The 27,899-nt window shown below is 40.9% G+C and overlaps 2 protein-coding genes across 7 annotated transcripts in view; one reads left to right on the top strand and one right to left on the bottom strand.

Moving 5' to 3' along the window:
* The window catches only part of RSPRY1 (ring finger and SPRY domain containing 1), a 37,412-nt gene extending 29,178 nt beyond the window's left edge, over positions 1-8,234 (bottom strand). Inside the window, exon 1 of one of the 2 annotated variants that reach the window (XM_019979737.2) lies at positions 8,079-8,234. The gene's annotated coding sequence lies outside the window, so the exon portion shown is untranslated. Of the gene's footprint in view, positions 1-7,753; positions 7,923-8,078 lie in introns of those variants that run through there. The other variant, XM_019979738.2, reaches the window with a different exon arrangement.
* A 79-nt stretch (positions 8,235-8,313) lies between these two features.
* PSME3IP1 (proteasome activator subunit 3 interacting protein 1) overlaps positions 8,314-27,899 on the top strand; it is a 40,919-nt gene continuing 21,333 nt past the window's right edge. Inside the window, exons 1-5 of one of the 5 annotated variants that reach the window (XM_070770611.1) lie at positions 8,314-8,452; positions 21,940-22,077; positions 22,578-22,676; positions 23,082-23,204; positions 27,340-27,469. In XM_070770611.1, coding sequence (XP_070626712.1) covers positions 21,951-22,077; positions 22,578-22,676; positions 23,082-23,204; positions 27,340-27,469 — 479 coding nt within the window. In that variant the 5' untranslated portion in view covers positions 8,314-8,452; positions 21,940-21,950. Of the gene's footprint in view, positions 8,453-8,480; positions 8,688-9,659; positions 9,753-10,259; positions 12,424-21,939; positions 22,078-22,577; positions 22,677-23,081; positions 23,205-27,339; positions 27,470-27,899 lie in introns of those variants that run through there. The other 4 variants (XM_070770609.1, XM_070770607.1, XM_070770608.1 and 1 more) reach the window with 4 other exon arrangements.

Raw genomic sequence — 27,899 nt, 5'->3', positions numbered from 1 at the left:
TAGCTTAACAATCAACCCCAAAGGTGACGGGCATTAAAATCACTTAGGTGTCTCTTAAAATACCAAGTCCTGGTTCTACTCCAAATGGGCAGCATCTGAATTTCTAGGATGTGTTTTTCTTAAAGGCTCCTCAGATGATTCTGATGGTGGCCATGTCTGGAAATCACTGTGCTATGGAACCTAACACAAAAACTGGGACTGTACGCAGGACCTCCTGCCTGAGTGAAAGGACAAACTGGGAACACTAAAGAGTGATTCTTCTGGGGTCTAAAAAGTGAATCTCCTTTTCCAGAGAAATGAACTGAGGCTATCTTTGAATATACTCTTTTGGAGAAGTCAGTCAAAAACCCACCAGAATACAGTTACATCTAGTACGGATGATGTACAGTACACGTCAACACAATGGAGGAAGCAGTCCCCTGTATTTCCCACCACAGCCCCCTATGAAGCATCATACTGAACCACGATGGTACGCTGCTTATGGGTAATGTTATTCAAGGCCTGACAGACGTCATGGGATGGAAAATGAGTAAGACTAGAGATTATGTAAAGGCAACACACAGATGACACCACCCTTATGGCAGAAACTGAAGAGGAACTAAAAAGCCTCTTGATGAAGGTGAAAGTGGAGAGTGAAAAAGTTGGCTTAAAGCTCAACATTCAGAAAACGAAGATCATGGCATCTGGTCCCATCACTTCATGGGAAATAGATGTGGAAACAGTGGAAACAGTGTCAGACTTTATTTTTCTGGGCTCCAAAATCACTGCAGATGGTGACTGCAGCCATGAAATTAAAAGACGCTTGCTCCTTGGAAGGAAAGTTATGACCAACCTAGATAGCATATTCAAAAGCAGAGACATTACTTTGCCAACAAAGGTTCGTCTAGTCAAGGCTATGTTTTTTCCTGTGGTCATGTATGGATGTGAGAGTTGGACTGTGAAGAAAGCTGAGTGCCGAAGAATTGATGCTTTTGAACTGTGGTGTTAGAGAAGATTCTTGAGAGTCCCTTGGACTGCAAGGAGATCCAACCAGTCCATTCTAAAGGAGATCAGCCCTGGGATTTCTTTGGAAGGAATGATGCTAAAGCTGAAACTCCAGTACTTTGGCCACCTCATGTGAAGAGTTGACTCATTGGAAAAGACTCTGATGCTGGGAGGGATTGGGGGCAAGAGGAGAAGGGGACAAGAGAGGATGAGATGGCTGGATGGCATCACTGACTTGATGGACGTGAGTCTGAGTGAACTCCGGGAGTTGGTGATGGACAGGGAGGCCTGGCGTGCTGCGATTCATGGAGTCGCAAAGAGTTGGACACGACTGAGAGACTGATCTGATCTGATATACTTCACCTTAACTTTTAAGACTACTTAGATCGCTGGGAGTTGGACATGACCGAGCAACTTCACTTTCACTTTTCACTTTCATGCACTGGAGAAGGAAATCGCAACCCACTCCAGTATTCTTGCCTGGAGAATCTCACGGACAGGGCAGCCTGATGGGCTGCCGTCTATGGGGTCGCACAGAGTTGGACATGACTGAAGCGACTTAGTAGCAGCAGCAGCAGGAGCATTAGATGGTCAAGTTAGTTTTGAAACAAAACAAAAAATCTAGTCACATAATTTAAGTATATACAACTATCAGATCTGCAACTATGGCAACCATCAACTGATTTCATGATGGATGAAATTATTTTCTGATAGATGAAATGGCACTGGATGCCATTCCTTAGTATACTTCTCTTAGCATCTAAATGGTAATGCTTTTAAAATCATCTCAGTGTTCATAACCATTTTGCTGAAAGGACCTAATTACAATCAAACATTTCCTTTGCAAATCTACTTCTCTGAAGTGCAGTATTATTTTTATCCTCCCCTTTGAAAAAAAGAAAATAAAGGCTATTCTTTCCATTTCAGTATCATTTATGACTTATTCTCCATTTTATATATTTTAAAGCTGCTCTGAGAGGGGGAAAAAATCAAACTTGGGCTCTCAGTAAGGTTAGTGTTAAAGCAGTGAGGGCTGGTACTCAAAATACAGACCTCTACCATCATAAACAGCTCACCACAAAGACATCTGCCAACTGGTCTAACCCTCTCTAACAAATGGTCCAGGAATCAATGATTCATCTATTCAAATATTTGCTTGAATTCAATCATAATACAGCTTAGTAACTTTAAGAACATTTTCTTTTCTCTGAAAAATAAAATCTCAGGACTATGCTGCCAAGAAAGGAGAGGCTGGTTAAATGAAGGAAGAAAAACCAAACTTTGGGCATAAAATTACTATTGCTGTCATTTTCACCTTATTGTTCCAAAATAGTGAATGCAGCACTTTTTTCCAGTCCACCCCACAGAGGCTAAATTGTACAGCATGAACAATAACAATATATAATACACTGGAAATCTTAATGATTTTCTCTTCTTAAAAATTGTTTTGGAATTTTCTCCTAAGACAGTGAATGCATTTACAAGTGATAGCTTCTAGTGTGATGTTTACTATGCTCTTCCAATATTTCATTATGAAAAATTTCAAACATACAGCAAAGAAGGATTTTACAGTGTATACCTATATACCCACCACCTGGATTCTACTATTTACATTTTACTGTACTTGCTTTATCACATGTGTACACACCTTTATCCATCATCAATCCACCTTTTTTTTTCTTGATGCATTTCAAAGGCATCTATGTACTTCCCCCTTAAAAAATCAGCATGTATATCACTAACTGGCTTCAATATGTTTTCAGGTTACATTTACATAAAATGTACAGTTCTTAAGCATGTAGGTGCTGAACTCTGTCTACTGCATATAGCTGTATAACCCTATCAAGATAGGGAAGCTTACCCCATACATTTGCTTTTAAAATATCCTGCTGGACACTCCAAAGACCACAATTTTCTTGTGTTTAAATGGGAGGTCAATGTGTAAAACTTGGAGGTCAACGAGATTATTTGGTAGCCAAATAAACAGGTAAGAAAGATGTATTGTATATCAAGAGTACACTGCCATTTGAAACAGAAACCACCTGAGGACATTTTAACAAGAGCATGTTTTGCCTCTAGAATCTAAGATATCTCAGAGCAAAGGGAAGGGAAAGATTGTGAAATATTTGGTTGGTGCTTCACTTTTCCCCCAAAAGGAAGGGCAGCTCTGATATTTTTACATGCCACTCAGGTGTTGAAAACTATTTGTCTGCAGTGGCACTGGGCACTTGAGGTTTAAGTCACATAAGGTATTCTTATCCGCTGGACTGTAACTTTCAAGTTGTCTGGGAAAAGCACTGAATGATTCTAATACTTCTCTTGTGCACTGAGGTTGGTTTAAGAAAGTGCATTTTTGAGGGAAAAGTAGACAATTTTTTTTGGTTGAACTGTTGGAGGAGTACTTAGGGTAGGACAGAGTAAGGGATTACCAAAAGCAAATGACAGTAAAAAGGAGAGAGGCGAAAAAAAATAAGGAGAAATGAATAATCCTGCCTGGTCTCAAAGGCTGAAAAATTTGCCTTGGACCCAAAAAGGAAACGCTAAGGAAGAACTGAGGTAAGTGCTAATGATAGCTGCCATCCAGAGGAGAAAAACAAATGTAATACTCCATACTATGGGGGATTTTCACCTCCAGAAGACCAAATAACAGGAAATAATATAGATGTGTCATCCAAACACATGATTCACAAATCTGAAAAGATTCTTCTGTTATAGAAAACTCTTTGCTGCTAAGAAAAGCAAACAAAAAGTAAATAGCATGAATAGCAACACCTTTCTCAATGAAATCTACTTAAAATGGTGTCTGAAACACTCAGTTGCACACTTGACCGTTTATCTACTGGAACCTAAGAGAAAAAGTGTTAGTTGTTCAGGTGTATCCGACTCTTTGCGACCACGTGGACTTGTAGCCCATCTAACAGATACTCAGTAAGTATTTTAAGTGAATTCATTCTAAAATCTGTAAAAAGTATTCTTTGAAAAGCTGAGAACACATCACTCAATAAATATGAATCCAATGCTAATATGCCAGGCACAGAGCAAAGATGAAAAAAGGTCCCTCATACTTTTCTTAAAGGGATGAAGGGCAGCCACAGACAACAGAGTGCCCAATCCATAATACAGCACCTGCCATAGAAGCCCATGCATATAGTGTCAGGCCCACCAGAAGGAAGCCTCTCACTCCACCATTTTTCCAGTGGAAAAGGAACTTAGTGAACATGCAAGTATCTGTACCAGACAGTTTTTAGGTGACTATATATATTAGCCTTGGCAATAGGGGAATGAAGGATTTAGATCTGCACTGCAACACATTCGTGTCTTAAATGATAAGCCAAAATATTGTTGGTACATATACCCCTGACCATGCAGTAGAAAGGTTAACCGAAAGTCCATAAACTTAGTTGATGAAGATAATGGTAATGCTAATGAAAAACAAATAAAAGAGGAAGCACAATGAAAAACAAAGATCAATTCAAGACAATACTAATGATGACTCCCAAATAAGCACCTTTCCTGAATATTGTAAGAATCCCTATTCTGCACATGACATGGTAAGAAGCTTGTGTTGCTGACAAGTGTCTCACGACAGTGCTTTCTGGGAAAACAAGGTATCAGAGACAACGTTATGCTAGTTTTAGTTCATGAACATCATGGTTTAGTGACCTGGTAAATTACTAATAACTAGCTTTTAGGTGCAGGTAAGTATGAACAACTATGAAGCAATAAGAATTGGAAAAAAAGAGCACATTTTCAACAAGGCGGGGCAGGGTAGGAGACATACTCTGAGAATCACTGCATTAAAGGAGCACAGAAAAGGAAACTTAATTCTTTAGGAGGTAGAAAGGGTAAAGAAAAAAAAAAAAAAAACAACAACTAACACTGAAACATTAAACTGAGGTAATAATAAACCTGCCAAATAAGGTATTTCAAAACTTTCTAGTTGATGTATACAAGACCCATGAAATTATGCTTGAAAACTGTAATTTCAAGCAATAAGAAAGTTACATGCAGGGTTCATTCCTTAACAAACTTAAGGAGTGTATCAATCCTCTGCTGTCTCTAATGCATTTTTAGTTTTCCAAAGCTTAGAGAGGGAGAAAGTGGAATATTCTCCAAGAGTTCACCACTACTTATTAGGTACTACCTCAGTTAGCCTTGTATATATCATAGTTATCTACAGTAAAAAAATGATTTTACATACTGAACCAGCAAGCATTCCCTCTTAAAACGGACATTGAGAGTAAAATAGAACAAATACGTACTTTTTTCTAATCATAAAGGTTGGCAAGAAAACTATTTCACAAGATAACATATTGAACAGATAAACCAAAGGGAACATAGTCACTTATTTGCATTCCTACAAAGTTGGGAAAGTCTCCTCCTCAGGTTGTGGCCCAAGTTATGGCATTCACTATTTCTTAACTATTCTGTTTTTCAATTTTATAATTTGAATACCAGGAAAAACTATCCAAACTCAATGGGAAATGCTTTGAAAATGCCCAAATATTTGACGAGAAGCTAAATAGTTTATTACCCCACTCCATAACTCTTTTGAAATAGATTACTGGTTCCACTGTGGTTCCCGTCTGTGGTGTCCAATGACTTTTCACTTACTTTTGCAACCCTGTGACTGTCACATCCTACTTTACAAGAATTCCACCACAAAACAGAAATTTTCCAAGTTTAAGTAACCTAGGTAAAGTATCTGCCTGCAACACGGGAGACCCAGGTTCGATCCCTGGGTCAGGAAGATACCCTGGAGGAGGGAAGGGTGGCTGCTCACTCCAGTATTCTGGCCTGGAGAATTTCATGGACAGAGGAGCCTGACAGGCTACAGTCCATGGGGTCGCAAAGAGTCGGACACAACTGAGCGACTTTCACTTTTCACACAAAATGCTAAGTTTTTATTTCCCCTTGATTCTTGGCGAATTTACTAAGTGAAAAGTTATTTTGCTGATGAAGCAGAAAAAGTCCACATAGACTATGCTGTAACACTTCTTATAATCAATAAAGTAAAAATAATCATGAAGTGCAGAAATAATGAAGTGTTTATGAAAATGGCAAAAGCAGGACTTTAAATTAAAGCAGCAGGTCTGGACAATGTGTATCTTGGGAACCAGAAAGCTCACAGAATCACCACAGGGATTTTTTTCAAAAAAGGCTCATGGAACGTAAGATTAGAAAAACAGGAAATTCAAGTCAGCTTTTTGTTTAGAAAAAAAAGAAACTTCAAAAATCACAAATTACTCAATATTTGTTAAACCAGCTCGAACAATTGCAACTAACCCCAAATTAGGAAAATGTCATACATGGACACAGTACTTATAACCTCATAGAGGGATTTACAAAGCAAGATGTCATCCCAGGAAGTGCAAACTATACATGGGTGAAAAGCAGAAACAACCGTTGTGGGAAAAAACTTTTAAAGCCATTGCTAATGTGCCTCATAATGTATGGTTTGGAGTGACTACAGGAAGGCATAATATTTATGGAGAAAAAACAGAGGTCTCATTTATAAAATCAAAACTGAGGGAGAACACATGATACTCACTACCTGTACATAAAGAGGCCACAAATACATATATATGGAAAAGGGGGGGGGGTTTACAATAATGAGATTAAATTGCCTGGAAGAAAATTTCAGCTGTCAGGAAAAAAAAAAAAATTCCTGAAGGAAAAGAGTATATCATAGTGCTATCTCTTGCAGTATCATCAGAGGTTCAAAGTAAATTAAAACTCTGGGAAAAAACCATCCTCCACCCCCATCTAAGCAGGAGCTGAAATCATGGGTTTAGACTATATGACCTAAAAAGCTGGAAACCTTGAAGCTTTCAGTACAATATGACTCCCCCACTCCATAGGTGATCAACAACTGTATTAATGCTAATCCCTTACATCTACATACTGTTTCACAGTTTAGAAAGAGCCTTCACTTTCACTCCTCAACAGCAACCCCTTTGATGGCAGAATCACAATACTTTCACACAGCTTGTACTCTGCAAAACACTTTCACACACTGTGTTATTTTACAGAAGAGACCCAAGGAGGTTAAGGAGGAGGAGATGGCAGGTAAGGGGCCTGGCCAACCAGGGGACTCCCTTCAGTCAATTAAATAGACTCTTCTAACCTTTAGAAGTTCAAAGTACAACACTCCAGGGGGAGCAACCTCATTCAGACAGCTATACAGGATAGAACTGAAGAGTCTCAGTGGATCATTTCTGCCTCAGTCTCCGACCCCAAACACAGGGAAACTGAGGTAGCAGGTAGAACAAAAGCTTGATCCAAGAGTCACGCACGGAGTGTCGGTGGGACGGACTTCCCCCCACTCCACCTGCACTATGTCCAGAAACGGCTGATTCCTATGTTTCAAAGGAAAAAGCTTGCCATTCCCGTTTCCCTCTATTTCCCACCAGGGCTTTCCTATGGCTGGGGGGGGGCGGGGGGGAGGGGGATCTTCCTCCCGGAACCGCACAGCAAATCCCTTCTCCCCAGGCTCTTACTCATTTTTCACATCGGGCCTCCGAAGTAGGGAAACCTGCTAGCTCTGGCTCCCAACTCCTAGCTTCTCGCTCTCTCTGAGGCGTTTCTTGACCCTAAGGCACGTCTAAGCCTCCCCAGGGATGGTCTTCTGCCACTCCTTCCCCCTAAACCTCAAACTCCACAAAAGGAAACCCTCCCCAAGCATCCTCCCATCTACCCTTCTATCCTGGCCACCCCTGAGGAGCACCACTATGTATCAGGAGCCTCCCAGGAGCTACCTGCCTCTCACCTGGGCCCTTTTGGCTGCGGCCTCCGCAGAAGGGCGACCCCCAACAATCTCCTCGGTCAAGAAACCCCTAAAGCGGAAACACCCTCTTCCAGGTCCTCTCCTGGCGCCTTCAGCACGGGCCTCGCTGGAGAACCTCCGGGCTGTTTTCTGGGCTCTGCCCAACGCCACCCGCTCCCAGCCCCCTCCTCAGAATCTCCCCCAGCCCAGTCCCGTCTCCCCGCCGCAGATTCAGGCGGCTGTTCCCCTCCCTCACGGACGTCCCCAGCCCTGGAACTCCCCCCGCTTCGCGTTCCTAGGGGCTTCCCGGCTGGGCTGCGGCACTGACTTTCTCCAGCTCTCGGGCGCACTCGAGGGAGGGGGCGGCGGCGGCTGCGGCGCGACTCCTTTGTGACAGGTCCAAGAGAGCGGTAAAGATGGACGCGAGGCCACGGCGCTGCCATTACGTGCTGGGCCCACCCCCGCTTCGTACCGCCCCGGCCCTCCCTCAGTCCCCTAGGAAACGCCCCTTCCTCGGTGGCAAGCCCTCTTCCTCACATCCAATCATCTTTCAGGAAACACGTCACGTGACAACACGGCTCGGCCCGCCCTCCTAGAGGGAGCTGGCCAATCCCCTTGCTGAAGTGTGAATGGCCCAATCAAGTCTCTCCCGCTAGCTTTCAAGGCACCGGATTTCCATTTGGCTCCACGGGAGGAAGGGAGGTACGGATTGGGTTACACCGCCGGAAGAGGGGCGGGACTTTGTTGTGGCGGTGAGGAAAAGGAAGCCCTGAAGGGTAGAAAGAAATACCAAAGCAAAGGCTGTTTTCTTGCTTTCATTCTTTCTGTTTTTATTTTCCTTCTTTTTATTTTTTCTTAAGAGCGAGCGGCGTTTGCGGTGGCAGTTTGGGGTGGGCGCCGCCGAGGTGAGGGGGTTTCGCCTCCCGCACGCTGGTAGGTGAGTGCGGCCTGGGCCCTGGCCAGGCAGCGAGACCAGGGCGCCAGCATCCTCGCTGAGGAAGTGGGGGGCTGCGTCTGACGTGAAGTTTAGGGCCAGGCCTGCCCTTAGTCTGCGCTCTCGCCCAGGGTTCTGAGTCACCAGAGACAGGGGCTTGTGGGGCCCAGTCTGAGGGAAGCCGAGGGAGCCCGCGGGAACGCCTCCAGGTCCTGTGGAAGAGGATGCCGACCCTTTCAAGCGGTCCTGGGGCTTTGGGTCTCTTGTCGACTCCCTTCTACGTTTTCTACCAGGTGGCAGGCTTCAAGCGAGGAGTGGGCTCTATCTCAGAGGTCTTGGAACGGTTCCAGGCTACTCCGGAGATGTGGGGTTGCCTGCCTGGTTGCGAGTTTCTGAGTCACAGAATTAGTTTAGGATGGAAACATTAATTATGTTCCGTGTACCAGTCTCTGTGCTCAGTGCACTTTCTTGTAAAGGAAATCAAACTGGCGTGTTCGTCTTGCAGAAAACTTAACTGAGGGTTGAAGGGTCTTGAGAGCTGCTGGCCCAGGTGAAAGCCAGAGCGCATCGCGGTAAAGGTGGAGACCTATTCCTTCTTAGCACTGGTTTTGAAACTAGCAGAAAACAGGAGCTTCTGTGGCCCTTTAAAATGCAGATTCTCGGACCACCCCCCCCCCCCCCCGCATCCCTGCTGCTGCTGCTGCTAAGTCGCTTCAGTCGTGTCCGACTCTGTGTGACCCCATAGACGGCAGCCCACCAGGCTCCCCTGTCCCTGGGATTCTCCAGGCAAGAACACTGGAGTGGGTTGCCATTTCCTTTTCCGATTCATGGAAGTGAAAAGTGAAAGTGAAGTCGCTCAGTCGTGTCCGACTCTTAGCGACCCCATGGACTGCAGCCTACCAGGCTCCTCCGTCCATGGGATTTTCCAGGCAAGAGTACTGGAGTGGGGTGCCATTGCCTTCTCCTCCATCCCAGCTAGTCCGACTCAGGTCTTGAGTGAGACTCAGGAAGTCAAGTGCAGATCTGGCGGTCAGAATTCCCAGTGACCTCTTGTGTACCAGCTGTTGGGTAAGATTCGTTGATAATTCAGCTGTTTGCCTTATTGCTGTGTTAACAAGGACCCCATAAAAAATGGTTTGGAAAGCACTGCTTCTGAACGCCTTGAAAGGAATTAGTGTGTAGACTCCTTTTTGATACAAGGAATTGAGTAGAGATAAAGGCAGCATTTACAGTCTTAAAAATAGAGCTTGAGATGAACAGTTTGTAAGGGTCTGAAAGCTGAGGCTGCCCAGAGGGGTCTTGGTGCCTTTCCCTCATGGGGAAATTCTTCGTGGTTGTAACAATTATATCAATACCTTTTACCTGGTTAGCAGTCGTTCCCGTTTAAGAATCTTGCTGTTTTGATTAGACTCAAGCTGCTGCTGCAGAAATTGAAAACCATGTATCTGGTAAATGAAGTGATTTAAGCGCATGGTTCAGCTGTAGACTCAATCAGCATAATTATATCTTCATGGCAGGTAAATTAAGCAATTTCAGTGTGCTCACTATTGATCTCGTTTTGAAGGATGCTTTGTCTTCATTCTCAAATACCACCTGTTTCACTTTTTCTGTAGCATGTGTTTTACAGTTCATTTCATCTTTAGTCTTCTGAATTTTCCTTATGATGTATGCAACTGTGGGTTTCTGTTCAGTGTGTTTGGTGTTTATTACACTTCTAAATATTTGGATTAGTGTCTTTCATAAGTTCTGTAAAATTCTCAGTCATTTATATTCATGTACTGTTTCTGCCCTGTTGTATATCTTCCTTCTTTACTGATTTAATGTAGACCTTTCCCCCTCTCTTCTTTATGCCTTTTCCTCTTTTTACTTTTCTATACTACAGTCTGCGTAATTTGTTTTTTATTAATTTTCTCATAAGTTATTTCTAATCTGTTACTAAACTCATCTGTTGTGATTTTGAATTAATTTATTGCATGTTTTAGTCACTGAAGTTCTGTTTTTTCTTTTCAAATGTGCCATTCCACTTTAACGGTTTCTTATGCTCTGCTGTTAATTTTGAGGCCTGGTTTTTATTTCTTTAAACATGGTAAGCATAGTTGTTTTGTAATCTATATGTGTTAATTCCACTGTCTGGATGTCCTTTGGTCTTTTTCTGTTGCCCATTATTCCTGCTTTTTTGTCTTACCAGTCCACCTTTACCTGATGCTGTAGTTCTTTGGGATACCAGATTAAGATGGAGAAAGAGGTGCTTATCAGACCCCACACACGTTACCTGGGCTCTCTGCTTTTGACTTTTACTTACCAAGAGCACCAAAACAGTAGCTTTCTTTTTTTTTTTTTTTAACAGTAGCTTTCAAGATCAGAGAAATCCTCAGGATGAAAACCAGTTTGAATATTGGGCTCAGTTTCTGGTTTTCACCTTGTCTTGGGTTTTTGCTGAATTCTTTATTGTCTTGTTAGCTTTTCTATTTGTTTAAGAATTATTAAAAAAAAAACTTCTTTCAGTTTTATTTGTTGCAGAAGTGAGGGATTGGTCTCAATTACCTAGCCCGCTATTTCTGGAAATGGAAGCCCCCTTTGATTTTAGGAGTGAAATTTGTCTTTCAGGCAACTTTGAGTTAAAGGTTATTTTTCTTCACCTATCTAAAACTTCCACCACCTTTCACAGTGCAGTGTCCTTGTTATTCAGTTGCCCAGTTATATCCGACTCTATGTGACCCCTTGGACTGCAGCACGCCAGGCTTCTCTGTCCTTCACCATCTCCCAGAGCCTGCTCAAACTCATGTCCATTGAGTCGGTGGTGCCATCCAACACCAACATCCAACAAAGGGACATCCTCTGTTGTCCCTTTTCTCCTCCTGCCTTCAGTCTTTCCCAGCATCAGGGTCTTTTCCGATGTATCGGCTCTTCACATCAGGTGGCCAAAGTATTGGAGCAGTGTCGTAGCTGCTATCAAAATTAAGCTTCCCCAGTGCTTTTTTCTAGTCTTCCTTTTTTTAACTCCTTAGTGCTTAATTTCTTTTCTCTTAGAGCATTTACCCTCATTCTCCATTTCCTTAAATTGCTCCTGTACTTACTTTATCTCTTCTTTTGAATTCAAATTTCTTATTTGCTAAAAAATACTGTCAGTTTAGTACCTAGCATTGTGACTTGCACATAATGCTATTGCTGCTTGATGGTGTCCAAGTCTTTGCAACCAACCCCAGGGACTATAGCTCACCAGGCTTCTCTGTCCATGGAATTTTCCAGGCAAGAATACTGGAGTGGGTTGCCTTTTCCTACTCTAGGGAACCTCTACCCAGGGATCAAACCCACATCTCCTGCAAGTCTTGCATTGGCAAGCGGATTCTTTACTGCTGAGCCACCTGGGAAGCCCTGCCTTGCACATATATTCCCTGTAAAGATTTACTTCAAAAATACAACTGAATGAGTGGGCCTTGTATGTTTGGTGTAGTGTAAAGTCCTTTTTTTTTTAATTTGGTTTGGACAGGAGATCCATAAAGCTTGGAAGGTGGGGGTGAGAGAGAGTATAATTTAGTGTGGATTAGGTTCCAAAGTCCACTCAGATGGTAAAATAGTGTGTAGTCAAAGCTATCCTCACAACAAACTGTGGAAAATTCTTAAAGACACGGGAATACTAAACCGCCTTACCTGCCTCCTGAGAAATCTGTAAGCAGGTCAAGAAACAACAGTTAGAACTGGACATGAAACAACAGACTGGTTCCAAATTGGGAAAGGGGTACGTCAAGGCTGCATATCGTCACCCTGCTTATTTAACTTACATGCAGAGAACATCATGCGAAGTGCCAGGCTGGATGAAGCACTAGCTGGGATCAAGATTACTGGGAAAAATATCAATAACCTCAAGATATGCAGGTGACACCACCCTTATGGCAGGAAGCAAAGAACTAAAGAGTCTCTTAATGAAAGTGAAAGAGGAGAGTGAAAAAGTTGGCTTAAGACTCAACATTCAGAAAACTAAGATCATGGCATCTGGTCCCATTACTTTGTGTCTAATAGATGGGGGAAAAATGAAAACAATGAGAGACTTTATTTTTGGGGGCTCCAAAATCACTGCAGAGGGTGACTGCAGCTGTGAAATTAAAAGATGCTTGCTCGTTGGAAGAAAAGTTATGACCAACCTAGACAGCATGTTAATTATTTTGCCAACAAAGGTCCATCTAGTCAAAGCTATGGTTTTTCCAGTAGTCATGTATGGATGTGAGAGTTGGACTATAAAGAAAGCTGAGCGCCGAAGAATGGATGCTTTTGAACTGTGGTGTTGGAGAAGACTCTTGAGAGTCCCTTGGTCAGCAAGAAGATCCAACCAGTCCATTGTAAAGGAAATCAGTCCTGAATATTCATTGGAAGGACTGATGCTGAAGCTGAAACTCCACAATACTTCGGTGGCAACCTGATGTGAAGAACTGACTCATTGGAAAAGACCCTGATGCTGGGAAAGAATTGAGGGCAGGAGGAGAAGGGGACGACAGGATGAGATGGTTGGATGGCATCACCTACACAATGAACATGAGTTTGAGTAAACTCCAGGAGTTGGTGATGGACAGGGAGGCCTGGCGTGCTGCAGTCCATGGGGTTGCAGAGAGTCGGACATGACTGAGCGACTGGACTGAGGTGAAAGTCATCCCAGATGGTAAACTAATGTGTAGCCAAAGCTATCCTCCGAAATCTATTAGGGAGGCACCATGTTGGGTATAGGTATACCAGTGTAGCAAAATTCCAACATGGCCAGATTTTTCTCCAGCTTTGAAACAGATGCTATTTTTTTCCTTTGAGTTTTAGATAAAGTAGTTGGTTCACATTTAAGAATCACTGTTTGTAAAAAATATAGCTCATATTAGAATTACATATAGTGAGGGAAGGGCTTACACTCTGAGAGGCACGCATGAGTTGGGGAGTTGAGGATCAGCTAAGGGAACCAATATTGTTACCTTTTTTTCTTCCAGTGGATCTATCAGTAGATAAATTCAAGGTAAATGTACATATGATGAAACTGTTCTTATGCTGTGGAAGAATACATGGTATGTGTTTTCTAGATGTCTTGCAAAAAGAGGAGGTTACTTCAAATTGCTGTTTATAGTAAACATTGTACATATGAATTGCATTTACTAATGCTGTGCCCTCATTTTTAGATTCTTTCAGTCCTCTTTGCTAGTGGAGTAGGTTAAATAAGCCTCAGTGTTAGAAGAGTGACTGAGAATTACTTTTTCTAGTAATAAGTGCTAACAGACTGTTCTCTGTTAGTAGTTGTCATGCTCTGAAGTTTTATAGGGAAAGTTGGCTTGACTTAAATTACTGTAGCTTGATAGAAGTGCCTTCTGGCCAGAAAGCAGTCTTTTCTAGAATGATTTTTAGTTTGCCAAATTCCTTAGTTTCTGTCCTACATTTTAAAATCTCACGTGACTTGAACATCAGGATAATGTTGGAAGAGCAGTACTTAAGTATATTTACTAACAGAAAAAATGTGGATTGGCCTATTGTTTTTGCTCCTTTTGGGGAAATGTTAGAACATTGTGACACAGAGATCTGATCTGCCCTGGTGTATTTTTACAAGTACAGTATATCTAATGTTAGAAGTTAGGAGGGTATGGTGGTCAGTGATGTAAACACTTAAGTAGTGTGCCATCACAAAATTCAATTCCAGAGGAAACCAGATCTCATGTACTTGCATCATGGCATGAGCTAAATGGAATAATTTTCATGTCAGCAATGGTAATTATCTTGGGAGCAGCAATGTAAGTTTAGTTTCTTGAAACTTATATAGCATGCTGTGCATAAACCCATTCTGTCTCACCAGTCTGGAAATTAAATACTATAATCTCCAGTACAAACACAGTAGTGCAGTGTTTAACATTTATTTCAGCTTGAAATATAAGAACATTGTTTGGCTGTCAAGCAAATTTGAAAATTTGCATCAGCTTGAAACTTTTAAGTAGGGACAAAGTGATTTTGGTATGGTTTTGGATTTCCATGAATTCTCTATTTGAAGAACTTATAGAATCCTTTTAAAAATACTATAATGTTTAATTTGATAATTGAACTTGAATCACCATAAAAAATGCTATGAGAGTAAAGAAAAGTTGGCACAGTTATTCTTTCTAAAATTAAATACAATAAGGACAAAATAAGCATTCTCAATGTAAATCTTCTTCATCCCTAAATGAATTTTTATCATTAAATCCCCAGATCTCTGGGCTTTTGTTTATTTCTGTTTTGTTTTTAATTATTCTAACAAAAGAGAATAAGAGACTTGTGAAAATTTAGGTAAGCTGTAGGAATTAGAAATAAACACTTTAGTTTCTGATTTCTCTACTTCTGGGAGAAGGTAAATAAGTTGAGGGTAGAAATCACCTTTCTGTTGCAAAATAAACAGCTAATGAATGTTGGACTCTTTGGAGAAAAATGCTTTGTCTAAGAAATTTTTAGTATGAGATTTTTTTTTTTTTTAGTTAGCTGAAATTAAAGGAAAGTAAGTAGCAAGAGTTATTCTTGAAGAAGATGTCAGTTATCTAATATAGCAAGGTGATGTAATCTTTGGTCCTGTGTTTCCTATTGCACAAGTTGTATGATGTTTGAATAGAATTCCCTATGGGACAAAGACACATTAGTGAATACTTATTTGATGACTATTATTTTCTATAATTTACATTGGACAGTATCTAAGAATATGTATGTGAGAGCATTCCTCTCTGCTTAAATTCTTCAAATTCTCTCCCTGGTTGGTTTATCCAGTAAGTATTTCTTATATATTTAATATATGTCAGACACTGTGCTAATAAGCACTGTGGATACAAAGAGCTGTTGGAATAGTTCTAAGTGATAAAACACAATGAATAAATGCTGTAGTAGAATTAGAAATAGCTGGAATGGGGGCCAGAGGAGAAACAGAGAGTCTTAATAGAATGCTCTTAGAGTAGTTTATGCAAGATGAGGCCCTGAAAAGAAGAGATTAGAAAGGAAAGGATGAATTAAAGAGAGATCATTGTGAAGTAGAAACAACAGAACTTGGTGACTAGTGGGATGTAAGGGAATAAGGAAAAAAGAGTCTTAAGTATATGTCCAGGTTTTCAGCTTGGGAAACTGGGTTGATCCCTGTTTGTGCCCTTCATTACTGCCTCTTAGCTGTACTATTTACTTTGGTAATTCATTACATTCACTGTTTACCTGTTAGGAACTAATACAAGAGTACTAGCTCTTTAAAGTTTATTTTCTTTATGCACCCCCATAGAATTTGCACAATGCTGGACACAGAGTTCAGCATTCAGCCTGATGTTGAGTTTATTTAAGTTGAATTAATAATAAAATAACTATGGTAAAGGGGAATTATATAATTACCAAATACGTATACATGGAAGCTTTTCCTGATTTCCCTCAGTTTCATCTGGTCCCTTTCCCACTTCACTTATCATGGTTGTTTATGTCACTGATTTATTTCTCCTACACTCCTTGAGCATAGGGTAGTATATTTCTTTCACTCCCATAACCAGAGCTCAGCATAGCTCTTTGCAATAATGACAGACCTTTTAAAGCATTTTTAAGCAGGTCCCAAACACTGTGCTAACTGCTTTATATGAATTATCTAGTTTATCTCACAAAAGCTTTATGTTGTGCAGTACTCTCTTAATCTCCATTGATGAGTGCAATCTGTGGATTAGGAAACTAAGGCTTAGATGAGTTAAATGACTTGCCCAAAATCATAACAACTTACAAGTGGCAGAACCAAGGTCTCTTGATCTCAGAATCTATACTCCTCATTACCTGTTTTCCCTCCTGTAAGGAGACTTCAACAGAAGGTATCTGTTATATGTTCGTTGAGTTAGATTAGGTTGTCATGAAAAGTGTCTGAAGTTAAGCTGGCTTCTTGGTAGTATTTATTGATAGGGAAATTCTGAATACTGCTGGAGAAGGAATATTCTGAATATTATCTAGCATACCGAGGAGTATGACCACTTGTTGTTCATAAACATTTTCTGTCCTTCAGTTCAGTTCAGTTGCTCAGTTGTGTCCGACTCTTGGCGACCCCATGAATCGCAGCACGCCAGGCCTCCCTGTCCATCACCAACTCCCGGAGTTCACCCAGACTCACGTCCATAGAGTCAGTGATGCCATCCAGCCATCTCATCCTCTGTCATCCCCTTTTCCTCCTACCCCCAATCCCTCCCAGCATCAGAGTCTTTTCCAATGAGTCAGCTCTTCACATGAGGTGGCCAAAGTACTGGAGTTTCAGCTTTAGCATCATTTCTTCCAAAGAAATCCCAGGGCTGATCTCCTTCAGAACTGACTGGTTGGATCTCCCTGCAGTCCAAGGGACTCTCAAGAGTCTTCTCCAACACCACAGTTCAAAAGCATCAATTCTTCGGTGCTCAGCTTTCTTCACAGTCCAACTCTGACATCCATACATGACCACAGGAAAAACCATAGCCTTGACTAGACGAACCTTTGTGGCCAAATAATGTCTCTGCTTTTGAATATGTTATCTAGGTTGGTCATAACTTTCCTTCCAAGGACTAAGCATCTTTTAATTTCATGGCTGCAGTCACCATCTGCAGTGATTTTGGAGCCCCCCAAAAATAAAGTCTGACACTGTTTCCACTGTTGCCCCATCTATTTCCCATGAAGTGATGGGACCAGATGCTATGGTCTTCGTTTTCTGAATGTTGAGCTTTAAGCCAACTTTTTCACTCTCCTCTTTCACTTTCATCAAGAGGCTTTTGAGTTCCTCTTCACTTTCTGCCATAAGGGTGGTGTCATCTGCATATCTGAGGTTATTGATATTTCTCCCGGCAGTCTTGATTCCAGCTTGTGTTTCTGTCCTTTGACCTCTCCTAATATAGAAAATTCATTAACCAGAGGGCCACTGGTGGCATTGCAGGCCAGAAGGGAATAGTGGTTGAAGGGCCAGGGAATGACGACCTATAGGAGATGTGCAAATGGAAGAAAGAGGTGGATGAAGCAGTCTGTGTTTAGTGTTGGTCCTTTTAAATTCACAGAAATGTTTTATAATTAGGCATGGCCATCTAGTTTTATTTTGGGAATGAGGGAATGTCGGGATTATGTTAGGTTTAAAGAACAGATTTTTACAAGTGCACATTAGTTTTGATAGTGCGACTTTTCTCAGGAAACCAACGCATTGAAAGAATTTTTTTGTCAAAGTATAAACCCATTGTCTTTAAATTTCCTTTTTAAAACATGCTTCTACCTTGTTTTCTTTTTCATTAACCAACTGTGATTCTTGACTTAGTCCTACATGTGAAAGATGGGGAAATAGCACAGGGCAAACTCTTTGGGTAAAAGTTCAGTTCTAACACTGGAGAAAAAGATGAAAAGGAGAGTAAGAATGTCTTGGAATCCCATAAATTTGTCTTTTTCCAAAAGTAATTGATAAATGTTGGGAAAATTCTTATTCTCTAAGAGTCTCTATTTCAAATTCAAACCTTTGTTTACAAGTATCTTAAAGGCTCTGACCCTTGAGTTTCAGGGATTTTTTTTTTTAAGTCAAATGAATTATTTTTTAAAGTCAAATTCATTTTTTTTGAAGTCAAATGAATTCTTCTTTATCCAAAAACTCAACAGGCTATGAAAATTAAATAGATGGCTTTACTTCCTTAGTTTTGCATTATAAGTATAAATCTTGAGTCTGAATTCTTACTTGGATGGAAGCATGTAAGATTCAAGATTTTTATTTTGAACTGTAAGAAGAGTTCTTTTAATACTTGTATTTTTTTAAGTGTAACAAGAGTAAAGAGATGGATTCAATGGCATGCCAGTTGTATTACCATATCCTAATATTGCTTTCCCAGGTTTAAATCATAACAGTTTAAGGTTACTGTTTTGAGACAGTTTTTTCATGGTTTTATAAGATTAAAGGAACTAGGAATGTTTGACCTAGAAAAGTGACAAATTAGGAGGAAAATGGGAGTTGTTTTCAAACAGCTGAAGCATTGTCGTGTTGAAAAAGGGATTTGGCTTCTTTTTTGTAGTCCCAGTGGATTCAACCTATCTGTGGAATTTATAGGAAGAGAGATTTCAGTTCAGTTTAAGGAATAACTATCGAGCTAGTCAGATCTGCTCAGAGAGAGTCAGCTGCCTGAAGGGAGTGCAGTTTTAAAGTATGGGTTGGATGAAAATCTCCTGGGTATGAATGGTGGGTTCTGTTGCCAGATGTAGAATTGTTTGAGGTGGGCTATGAGGACCCATCACATTCTGAATTATTTCCCAGTAAATAAGGGTGAGAGGAGGAAACCAGACAGCCAATATAGGATGAGAAAGGAGAGCTACAGCTGAGAAAGAGGACAGTGAGGGTCTAAATTGTCTCTTCCATCCACTAAAGTTCTACATCTTTGATGTTTCTCTGCCAGAAACATTTAAAATGTTGGCCCTTGTTCCATAAGAGGTCGTTCTGCAAAACTTGGGAATTTTTGGCATGGTCACAGAGACGATACAGTTCTCTCTGTAATAGGCAAAAACAAGACCAGGAGCTGACTGTGGCTCAGATCATGAACTCCTTATTGCCAAATTCAGACTTAAATTGAAGAAAGTAGGGAAAACCACTAGGCCATTCAGGTATGACCTAAATCAAATCCCTTATGATTATACAGTGGAAGTGAGAAATAGATTTAAGGGACTAGATCTGATAGAGTGCCTGATGAACTATGGACTGAGGTTCATAACATTGTACAGGAGACAGGGATCAAGACCATCTTCATGGAAAAGAAATGCAAAAAAGCAAAATGGCTGTCTGGGGAGGCCTTAAAAATAGCTGTGAAAAGAAGAGAAGCAAAAAGCAAAGGAGAAAAGGAAAGATATAAGCATCTGAATGCAGAGTTCCAAAGAATAGCAAGAAGAGATAAGAAAGCCTTCTTTAGCGATCAATGCAAAGAAATAGAGGAAAACAACAGAATGGGAAAGACTAGAGATCTCTTCAAGAAAATTAGAGATATCAAGGGAACATTTCATGCAAAGATGGGCTCGATAAAGGACAGAAATGGTATGGACCTAACAGAAGCAGAAGATATTAAGAAGAGGTGGCAAGAATACACAGAAGAACGGCACAAAAAAGATCTTCACGACCAAGATAATCACGATGCTATGATCGCTTACCTAGAGCCAGACATCCTGGAATGTGAAGTCAAGTGGGCCTTAGAAAGCATCACTACAAACAAAGCTAGTAGAGGTGATGGAATTCCAGTTGAGATATTTCAAATCCTGAAAGATGATGCTGTGAAAGTGCTGCACTCAATATGCCAGCAAATTTGGAAAACTCAGCAGTGGCCACAGGACTGGAAAAGGTCGGTTTTCATTCCAATCACAAAGAAAGGCAATGCCAAAGAATGCTCAAACTACCGCACAATTGCACTCATCTCACACTCTAGTAAAGTAACGCTCAAAATTCTCCAAGCCAGGCTTCAGCAATACGTGAACGGTGAACATCCAGATGTTCAAGCTGGTTTTAGAAAAGGCAGAGGAACCAGAGATCAAATTGCCAACGTCCGCTGGATCATAGAAAAAGCAAGAGAGGTCCAGAAAAACATCTATTTCTGCTTCATTGACTATGCCAAAGCCTTTGACTGTGTGGATCACAATTAACTGTGGAAAATTCTGAAAGAGATGGGAATACCAGACCACCTGACCTGCCTCTTGAGAAACCTATATGCAGATCAGGAAGCAACAGTTAGAACTGGACATGGAACAACAGACTGGTTCCAAATAGGAAAAGGAGTTCGTCAAGGCTGTATATTGTCACCCTGCTTATTTAACTTATATGCAGAGTACATCATGAGAAACTGTGGGCTGGAAAAAGCACAAGCTGGAATCAATATTGTCAGGAGAAATATCAATAACCTCAGATATGCAGATGACACCACCCTTACGGCAGAAAGTGAAAGTGGAGAGTGAAAAAGTTGGCTTAAAGCTCAACATTCAGAAAACGAAGATCATGGCATCTGGTCCCATCACTTCATGGGAAATAGATGTGGAAACAGTGTCAGACTTTATTTTTTGGGGCTCCCAAATCACTGCAGATGGTGACTACAGCCATGAAATTAAAAGATGCTTAGTCCTTGGAAGGAAAGTTATGACCAACCTAGATAACATATTCAAAAGCAGAGACATTACCACAAAGGTTCGTCTAGTCAAGGCTATGGTTTTTCCTGTGGTCATGTATGGATGTGAGAGTTGGACTGTGAAGAAAGCTGAGCGCCGAAGAATTGATGCTTTTGAACTGTGGTGTTGGAGAAGACTCTTGAGAGTCCCTTGGACTGCAGGGAGATCCAACCAGTCGGTTCTGAAGGAGATCAACCCTGGGATTTCTTTGGAAGGAATGATGCTAAAGCTGAAACTCCAGTATTTTGGCCACCTCATGTGAAGAGTTGACTCATTGGAAAAGACTCTGATGCTGGGAGGGATTGGGGGCAAGAGGAGAAGGGGACCAGAGAGGATGAGATGGGTGGATGGCATCACTGACTCGATGGATGTGAGTCTGAGTGAACTCCGGGAGGCCTGGCATGCTGCAATTCATGGGGTCGCCAAGAGTCGGACACGACTGAGAGACTGAGCTGAACTGAACTGAATAGGCCTTTGGCTAGAGACATTGAGTAATGCTAAGTCAGAAATGCCCAGGGTTGTAGGCTTTAGGTAAGAGCAACAACTTGTGTCCATTGATTTGGTTTTCTTTCTAGTAAATTTAAAATTTTTCTGTGTTGTTACAATGAACTAAACTTCAATAGTAGGTTTTAGGCAAAGACTATTCTTTTGTTCTACATGTTTGGATTTATTTCCTCCGTTTCCATTTTCGTCTTCACTAGAGGAAGATGTTCCATGAACATTCTCAGCACTGGAATTTGATATAAGAAGAAAGCTGAAATTGACATGTCCTTCTTCTTAAGGAAGATCCCTGGTTTTTGGGGAGGGGTATGACTAAGTGGGTAAGAGTATGAATTTGTGCTCTCAGCTGATTCTCAGCTCCACCATTCACCACCTTAGAATTATTCCAGGTCCTCTTGCTGACTTTGTAGATAAGCATAGATGTTGATAAAACTACATAATACTTTAAGAAAATGTAATCCTGTGCTTTTGTCAGTGACTTATGAGTTAAACTACTTGAGGATTTCTCAGTTTAAGGCTGAAGGAAGTTTTGAGGTAGTCCATTGCTTAGGGGAGACAGAGTTCAATCTCCTTGTGTCTCTTCAGAATTTTAATTACAGTTCTCACTTGAAATTGTTTGTTTGTTTTTTAGACTGTTCCATTATGGATGGAGGGGATGATGGTAACCTTGTTATCAAAAAGAGGTTTGTATCTGAGGCAGAGCTAGATGAACGGCGCAAAAGGAGACAAGAAGAATGGGAAAAAGTTCGAAAACCTGAAGATCCAGAAGGTATATAGGCTCACAGATCTTTAATCCTCACAACCCTGCAGCCTATTAACATCACTTTAAAGTAGAAGAACTGAGGCTGAGGGGCTGAAGGGACCTATGTAAGATCTCCATAGCTGGGAGCAGACCAGGATCTGCACATCCATACCCTTTCCACTCTACCACACTATTCCAGAAGATTCCACTGGTCTTCTAGCTATTCAGGTGGATCCAGGATCTGAATAGCTGAGAGTGCTGCTACCATGCAGGGTTTGTTTGGAGTGGATCCCTCATCCAGTTAGCTGTCTCAGTCCATGGGCCCTGTTCACACTCACAGTTGGCTTTGAGAACTGCTGGCTTCTGTCTGAGGTCTAGAGGGAAGCTGTGAACTTTGTACTATTTTTGTGTTATCTTTGCCCTCAGATCTTGCAGAGACTTGACTTTATCTTTAAATCCTTTGTGATTCCAAAATAATATGAATGGATTGTAAAGTATGTATTTTTCTCCCCTCCCTTTTCTTTCAGAATGCCCAGAGGAGGTTTATGACCCTCGGTCCCTGTATGAAAGGCTACAGGAACAGAAAGACAGGAAGCAGCAGGAGTATGAAGAACAGTTCAAATTCAGTAAGCTTCAGAAAAAACAGCATCTGAGGGACTCTGCAGGGCCTTTTTGGTGCACTTTTGCCTTGTGCAACACTTTTTCTAACCAGCCATGAAATTGTCTTGATTATCTAGTCTCTAGGTGCTCATTTGGTGGAAAAGAGACAGCTTTCTACCATCTAGACCACATTGAACATTTTTGCTTAGAACTCAGTATACCCATTTAAAATTTTATGCTAACATCTAGTAATGGGAGAGATGCTTTGATTTTATGCCATGTTATCTATCCAAAAGCTTTGGTGTTTACAAATTCTTTCTTCTAATCCCCTGAACAATCTGCTGTTTATTAAAAAATAGGACAAGGAAAAATCTTGACTGTATTTTCCCTTTAGCCTGCTTTAAGTGTTCCTTGTTTAATTATTTCCTCAGAAAACATGGTAAGAGGCTTAGATGAAGATGAGACCAACTTCCTTGATGAGGTTTCTCGGCAGCAAGAGCTAATAGAAAAACAGCGAAGAGAAGAAGAACTGAAAGAACTGAAGGAATACAGAATATCCTTTGTACTTTGCTAGGAATCTGTAAGGTGTCAGCTTCTCATCAACATCTATGCATTTCAGTTTTTTCATTATAGAATGAGGGTCTTCTGCCTGGTCATCTTTAAGTTCCCTTTCAACTGTGGTGTTCCTGTGATGCTGAATAACTGTCAGCGATATGTAGAGTTATGTTGCGTGCAAGAGTCTGTTGCAATCAAAAGTCCAGATCCTTCAGGATTAACTAAAGGCCTAAATCCTAATGGTCAGTACCACAGTATTCTTGCCTTGTGAGATTAGACTCTGAAACAGATGGGCGATGAAATAAACCTCATCCAGGGGAGAAACTGGCTTCTAGGTTTTTTAAAGGAAATTTTTAGCAACCCTCCTGTGTCCTCAGACCTTCCCTACAGATACAGCCTGGTCTGTCTCCGTAGAGGGGTAGGGAAAGCAGCCAAGAGGACTTTGCTTTGACTCACTGTTATCTTTCTGGCATCCACTTGCATGTCTTACTAAGCATCCCAAATGTAACTTGGCTGAATCAAAATTCTCAGTTCCACGCCTCACTACTCCTACCTTCACTATACTACCTCCCTCCAAATCTCTTTCTGGTATCTGCCAAACTACCTCCAAAATGTACTCCAAATCTTGCAGCTCTTGGTGTGTCTGTTGCCACTGCAGTCGTCGTAGACCTTCTCTGGACTACGTGACCATCTAATTGTCTCTGCTTCTGTTCTCCCTCCCAGTCCATTCTCTAGACGATAGTCTGGGGAACTTTTGAAAACATACGTGGGATCATATAACTTTCCTGTTTCAAACACTAGTGGCTTTCTGTTGCATTTAGACTTAAAATCTGCATTCTTAACCAGGTCCTACAAGGTTCTGCATGATTTAGGCCAACTCACCTCCCTGTTGTATCTTGAACTACTCTTGTTCCTGTTTACTACACTCCAGCTTACTGCCCGTCTTTATGTTCTTCTCATACTGAGCTCTGATTCCATTTCAAGGCATTTGTATTTGCTATTTCCTCAGCCTGGAATGCTCTGCCCTCAGATTTTACAGGGCTTGCATTTCATGACACTTGGGTCTCAGCACCCTTCCTCATAGAGATCTTCCCCAAGCACTCCATGTAAAGTTGCGGCCACCCCATCACTGACTATAATGTCATTTTTTAAAATAGTATGTCACTACCTGAAATTCTTTATATACTTATAGGTTTGTTTGCCTCTTTACTGCTGGAATATAAAGTAAGCACCATAAGAACAAAGACTTGATCACCACTGATTTCTCCAGTCCTTGGTATATATAGTAGGTTCTCAGTATATGTGTGAAGAAATTAATGAATGACTCGTAGAAGAGGTTAAAAAGGCCACCTTAGCATCTTCCTCCTGTGAGAAAGCTTATTTGAGTATTTCAAGCTTATATGCTGAATAACCTCACTAGTGTGGTAACAGGCTTTTTTACCTCTAAGATTGGTGCTATGACTGTGTGTAAGCACTAATTGGTATTTTTTTTGCAGAGTGTGTGCAGTTGGTCCCATTAAAGAGTTATGTAGGAGAAAATGTGAACAGATTCCCGGGAATTTGGTTAAAGACAAGGTGACTGACGGTGGTTGAGATAAGGTAGCAACATGCTGCCACAAAACGTGCTCTGAACAGGTAGTGAAAGACATGGCTGCCAGTCTCTGTTTTCCAAGTGGAATTCTGGTATAACACTAAGGTAGAAGTTGATAGAAAAAATTACACCTCCATCCCAACTGTAGAATTGAGGCTGATTCTTATGAAGCTTCCCTCCCCCACTCTATTGCGTCATGACCCCAGGATGGTATTATGCATTGATGTTGGCAGAGATGGGCAGGTATATGTACTGCATTGTTTCAGGCATCCAGCTTTTTCCTCTAAGGAAAAAATATATTTTCATTTGAATTATGCCTTGTTTTATGTGCTTAATTTGGCGGGCAAGCAAATAAGACCGTGTCTCCCAAGGCAACATTCTGGAGAGTATTGTTGGTGTGGTATGAGTATGAGAGGCCCTTGGGTTTTCAGTTCAAAGGGAAAGATGAACAGGGCAGCCTTGAGGTAAAAGAAACTTTTCTGTCCTGATAACATTGCAGTACAACATTGAAGAGGCTAAAGTTCTGTCTAGAAAAACTAAGACAAAGCAAGCCTTCCAACCGACTGATGTATAATGTGCTAATCCCAAGCATGCATGTAGCCAGAGACATGTTGAGGTAGGAACTGAGGTTTAGACATCTTTTTATTAAAGCTCTAAATCAGGAGATGGTTCTTGGTTTTGCTTGGGTTGGTATAAGATATATTTTATAATGTGATACTGGTGAATACAAGTAAGCTGCAGTTTGTGCCAGTATAAACAGAACTTTTGTTTTCTTTAGGTTAGAACAGTATTTATTAATATGTGTGTTCAAATACGATGTGACCTTTTAAAAACTGCTTCATGTAGTCTATTCCTTGAGACTTTTGAAATGTATTTGTATATTTAAAACATTTTAGGGGGAGAGGATCTTAAGGGGGAAAAAGGACTTGGGCTTTGGATGTGGATCAAAAATATTACCACCTCCCTCCCTGCCCACCAAAAAAGAAGTTGAGAGCTTTTCTTCACTTAAGAAGAATAAAAGTTAAATGTTGGTTTTTGTCTTTGTCTTGGTATTATAAATGTGTGATTTTGTTAAATTTTTTCTGTTGTACTTGAAAGTTTCTATCCTTAATAGTGGAGTTGTAGGTAAAAATCACAGCATGCTCATGGATTTTGGTATTCTGTACTAGAAAGATGAAATTTCTATTTCATTTTTATTCTAAAAAAAAAGAACATTTAGTATTAACATATCAGTTTCCATGATTACCTTAAAAACATTAAATAGATGAAACTCAGAATAATGCTGAGTATAAAGTATAATCCCTGTTGAATATTACAAATGTTTAAGATAACTGGGTCCCACAAGAATTGAGTGTCTGAAAATTAGACACTAGAATTAGAAATTAAAATTTCCTAATTTCTGGTACCCAGTTTTTCCATTGTTCAAACATACAGGAATAGCTTAGACCGTAAAGTCCCACCTCCACTCCTTTGGGCTGATAATACATAGTCTTGGATATCTTGAGCACTAGATGTCGCTGCTGTTCCAGCAAGGTACCACTGCATCTTAAGTAAGGAACTGCACCATGTTCCAGTACTTATTTATTGACTAATACCTTGTGAGAGAGCATGAAAGGGAAGGAGAGGAGGGAGTTGGTGAAGAGAACAAAAGAAATTGACAAACCTTGAGAGCCATAGATTGAAATCAAGTTTGAAAACAGTATGTAACAAATGAACTGGTTGTTTTATGCCTTTAAACAGTTTTTCAGTCCTTGTGTTGTCTATGCACAGGAGTTTCTCATTAAAATCACCCTCAGAGTGTTTAATACAGGTTCCTGGGCCTCTGGAAGTCCTCATTCAGTAAGTAGGTTTGGGATAGGGGAGGGACCCTGTTTTTTAAATGAGCCTTAAGATGATTCTGATGTTGTCTTACATCCGCAGAATAGGAGTTAGTCTTCATAATATCTAAAGCTGAATACTACTAGTCATAGGACACTCTGCAAAATTTTTATTTTATCCTTAGGGGGAAAAGCAAGTAATTTTTCTGCAGTCAGGGAAGCTACACTTTTTTCTGTTGGATTCTTCAGGATCTTTGTTTTCCCCAAGTATGATATTGGCCATGTTTTTGGTAATAGCACGTGTTCTGGTCATCCTCAGGATTTTCTTTGGGAATCAAAGGGAAAAAATTTGCTTCTCTGTATTATTTTGGGCTTGCTTTGCCATCTTCCTCCTAGTCATGTTCATTTCTCTTTAAATCAGCTGGATTTGACTGGCAGAATAAAGGCGGGGGGTGTTTTTGTTTCCTTTGGCAGTGCTTCTTGGCATGTGGAATCTTAGTTCCCCAACCAAGGATTGAATCTATCCCCCTGCAGTGGAAACACAGAATACTAAACACTGGACTCAAAGAAAAGTCTGGGGAGGGCGTTTTTTAAATAAGTAGGGCAAACATTCCATGGCAGAGCTGAAGTGCTTGTGAGTTACAGGTGCCTTCCACGTCTTGATTTATCCCTGTCCTGCTATAGCTCTCCTTTTTGCTTAGTTTGATCCTTAACCTGTAACTCACAGTAATCTCAACAAGGTTGGAATTTCTTCAGAAAACAAGAAGGAAGTGGAGAAGAAAGCTGTGAAACCCATAGAAACCAAGAACAAGTTCTCCCAGGCAAAGCTGTTGGCAGGAGCTGTGAAGCATAAGAGGTCAGCCCTCATTTACATGACTTTAATCTCCCTCTGCCTGTGTGCCCCCAAATGCCAGAGTAATGGTAGTCAGCACAGAGTTACCTAAGCACAAGGCTTGGTGATGACCCTCCCTCGCTCCCCTGTCAGATTTGGTGTTTTCTGACGCCTTTGACCTTTGTGTCTCTGTTCGTTCAACATAATAACCACTCTTCATTGGACACTTAAGTACTTTCAGTGCAGGTGATATTTTATTCGTCTATGAAGTACAGAGACTGAGAATCTCAGAGGTTGAGAACCTTTGTCCAAAGTCAAAAAGTAACAGGAGAGGTGGAATTCAACATTTGAGCATCTGTGTTTCTAGGCAAACAAGGTAGCAAGTTCTGTGGAAGGATTTATATAGGGTGTATTGAGAGCAGGGAGGATAGCATATTAAAAAGCAGAGACATTA

The sequence above is a fragment of the Bos indicus genome, chromosome 18 (assembly GCF_029378745.1).
Source record: "Bos indicus isolate NIAB-ARS_2022 breed Sahiwal x Tharparkar chromosome 18, NIAB-ARS_B.indTharparkar_mat_pri_1.0, whole genome shotgun sequence".
NCBI classification, from domain to species: domain Eukaryota; kingdom Metazoa; phylum Chordata; class Mammalia; order Artiodactyla; family Bovidae; genus Bos; species Bos indicus.
Note: the sequence above shows the minus strand (reverse complement) of the source record. Positions and strands in the feature narration are given on the sequence as shown.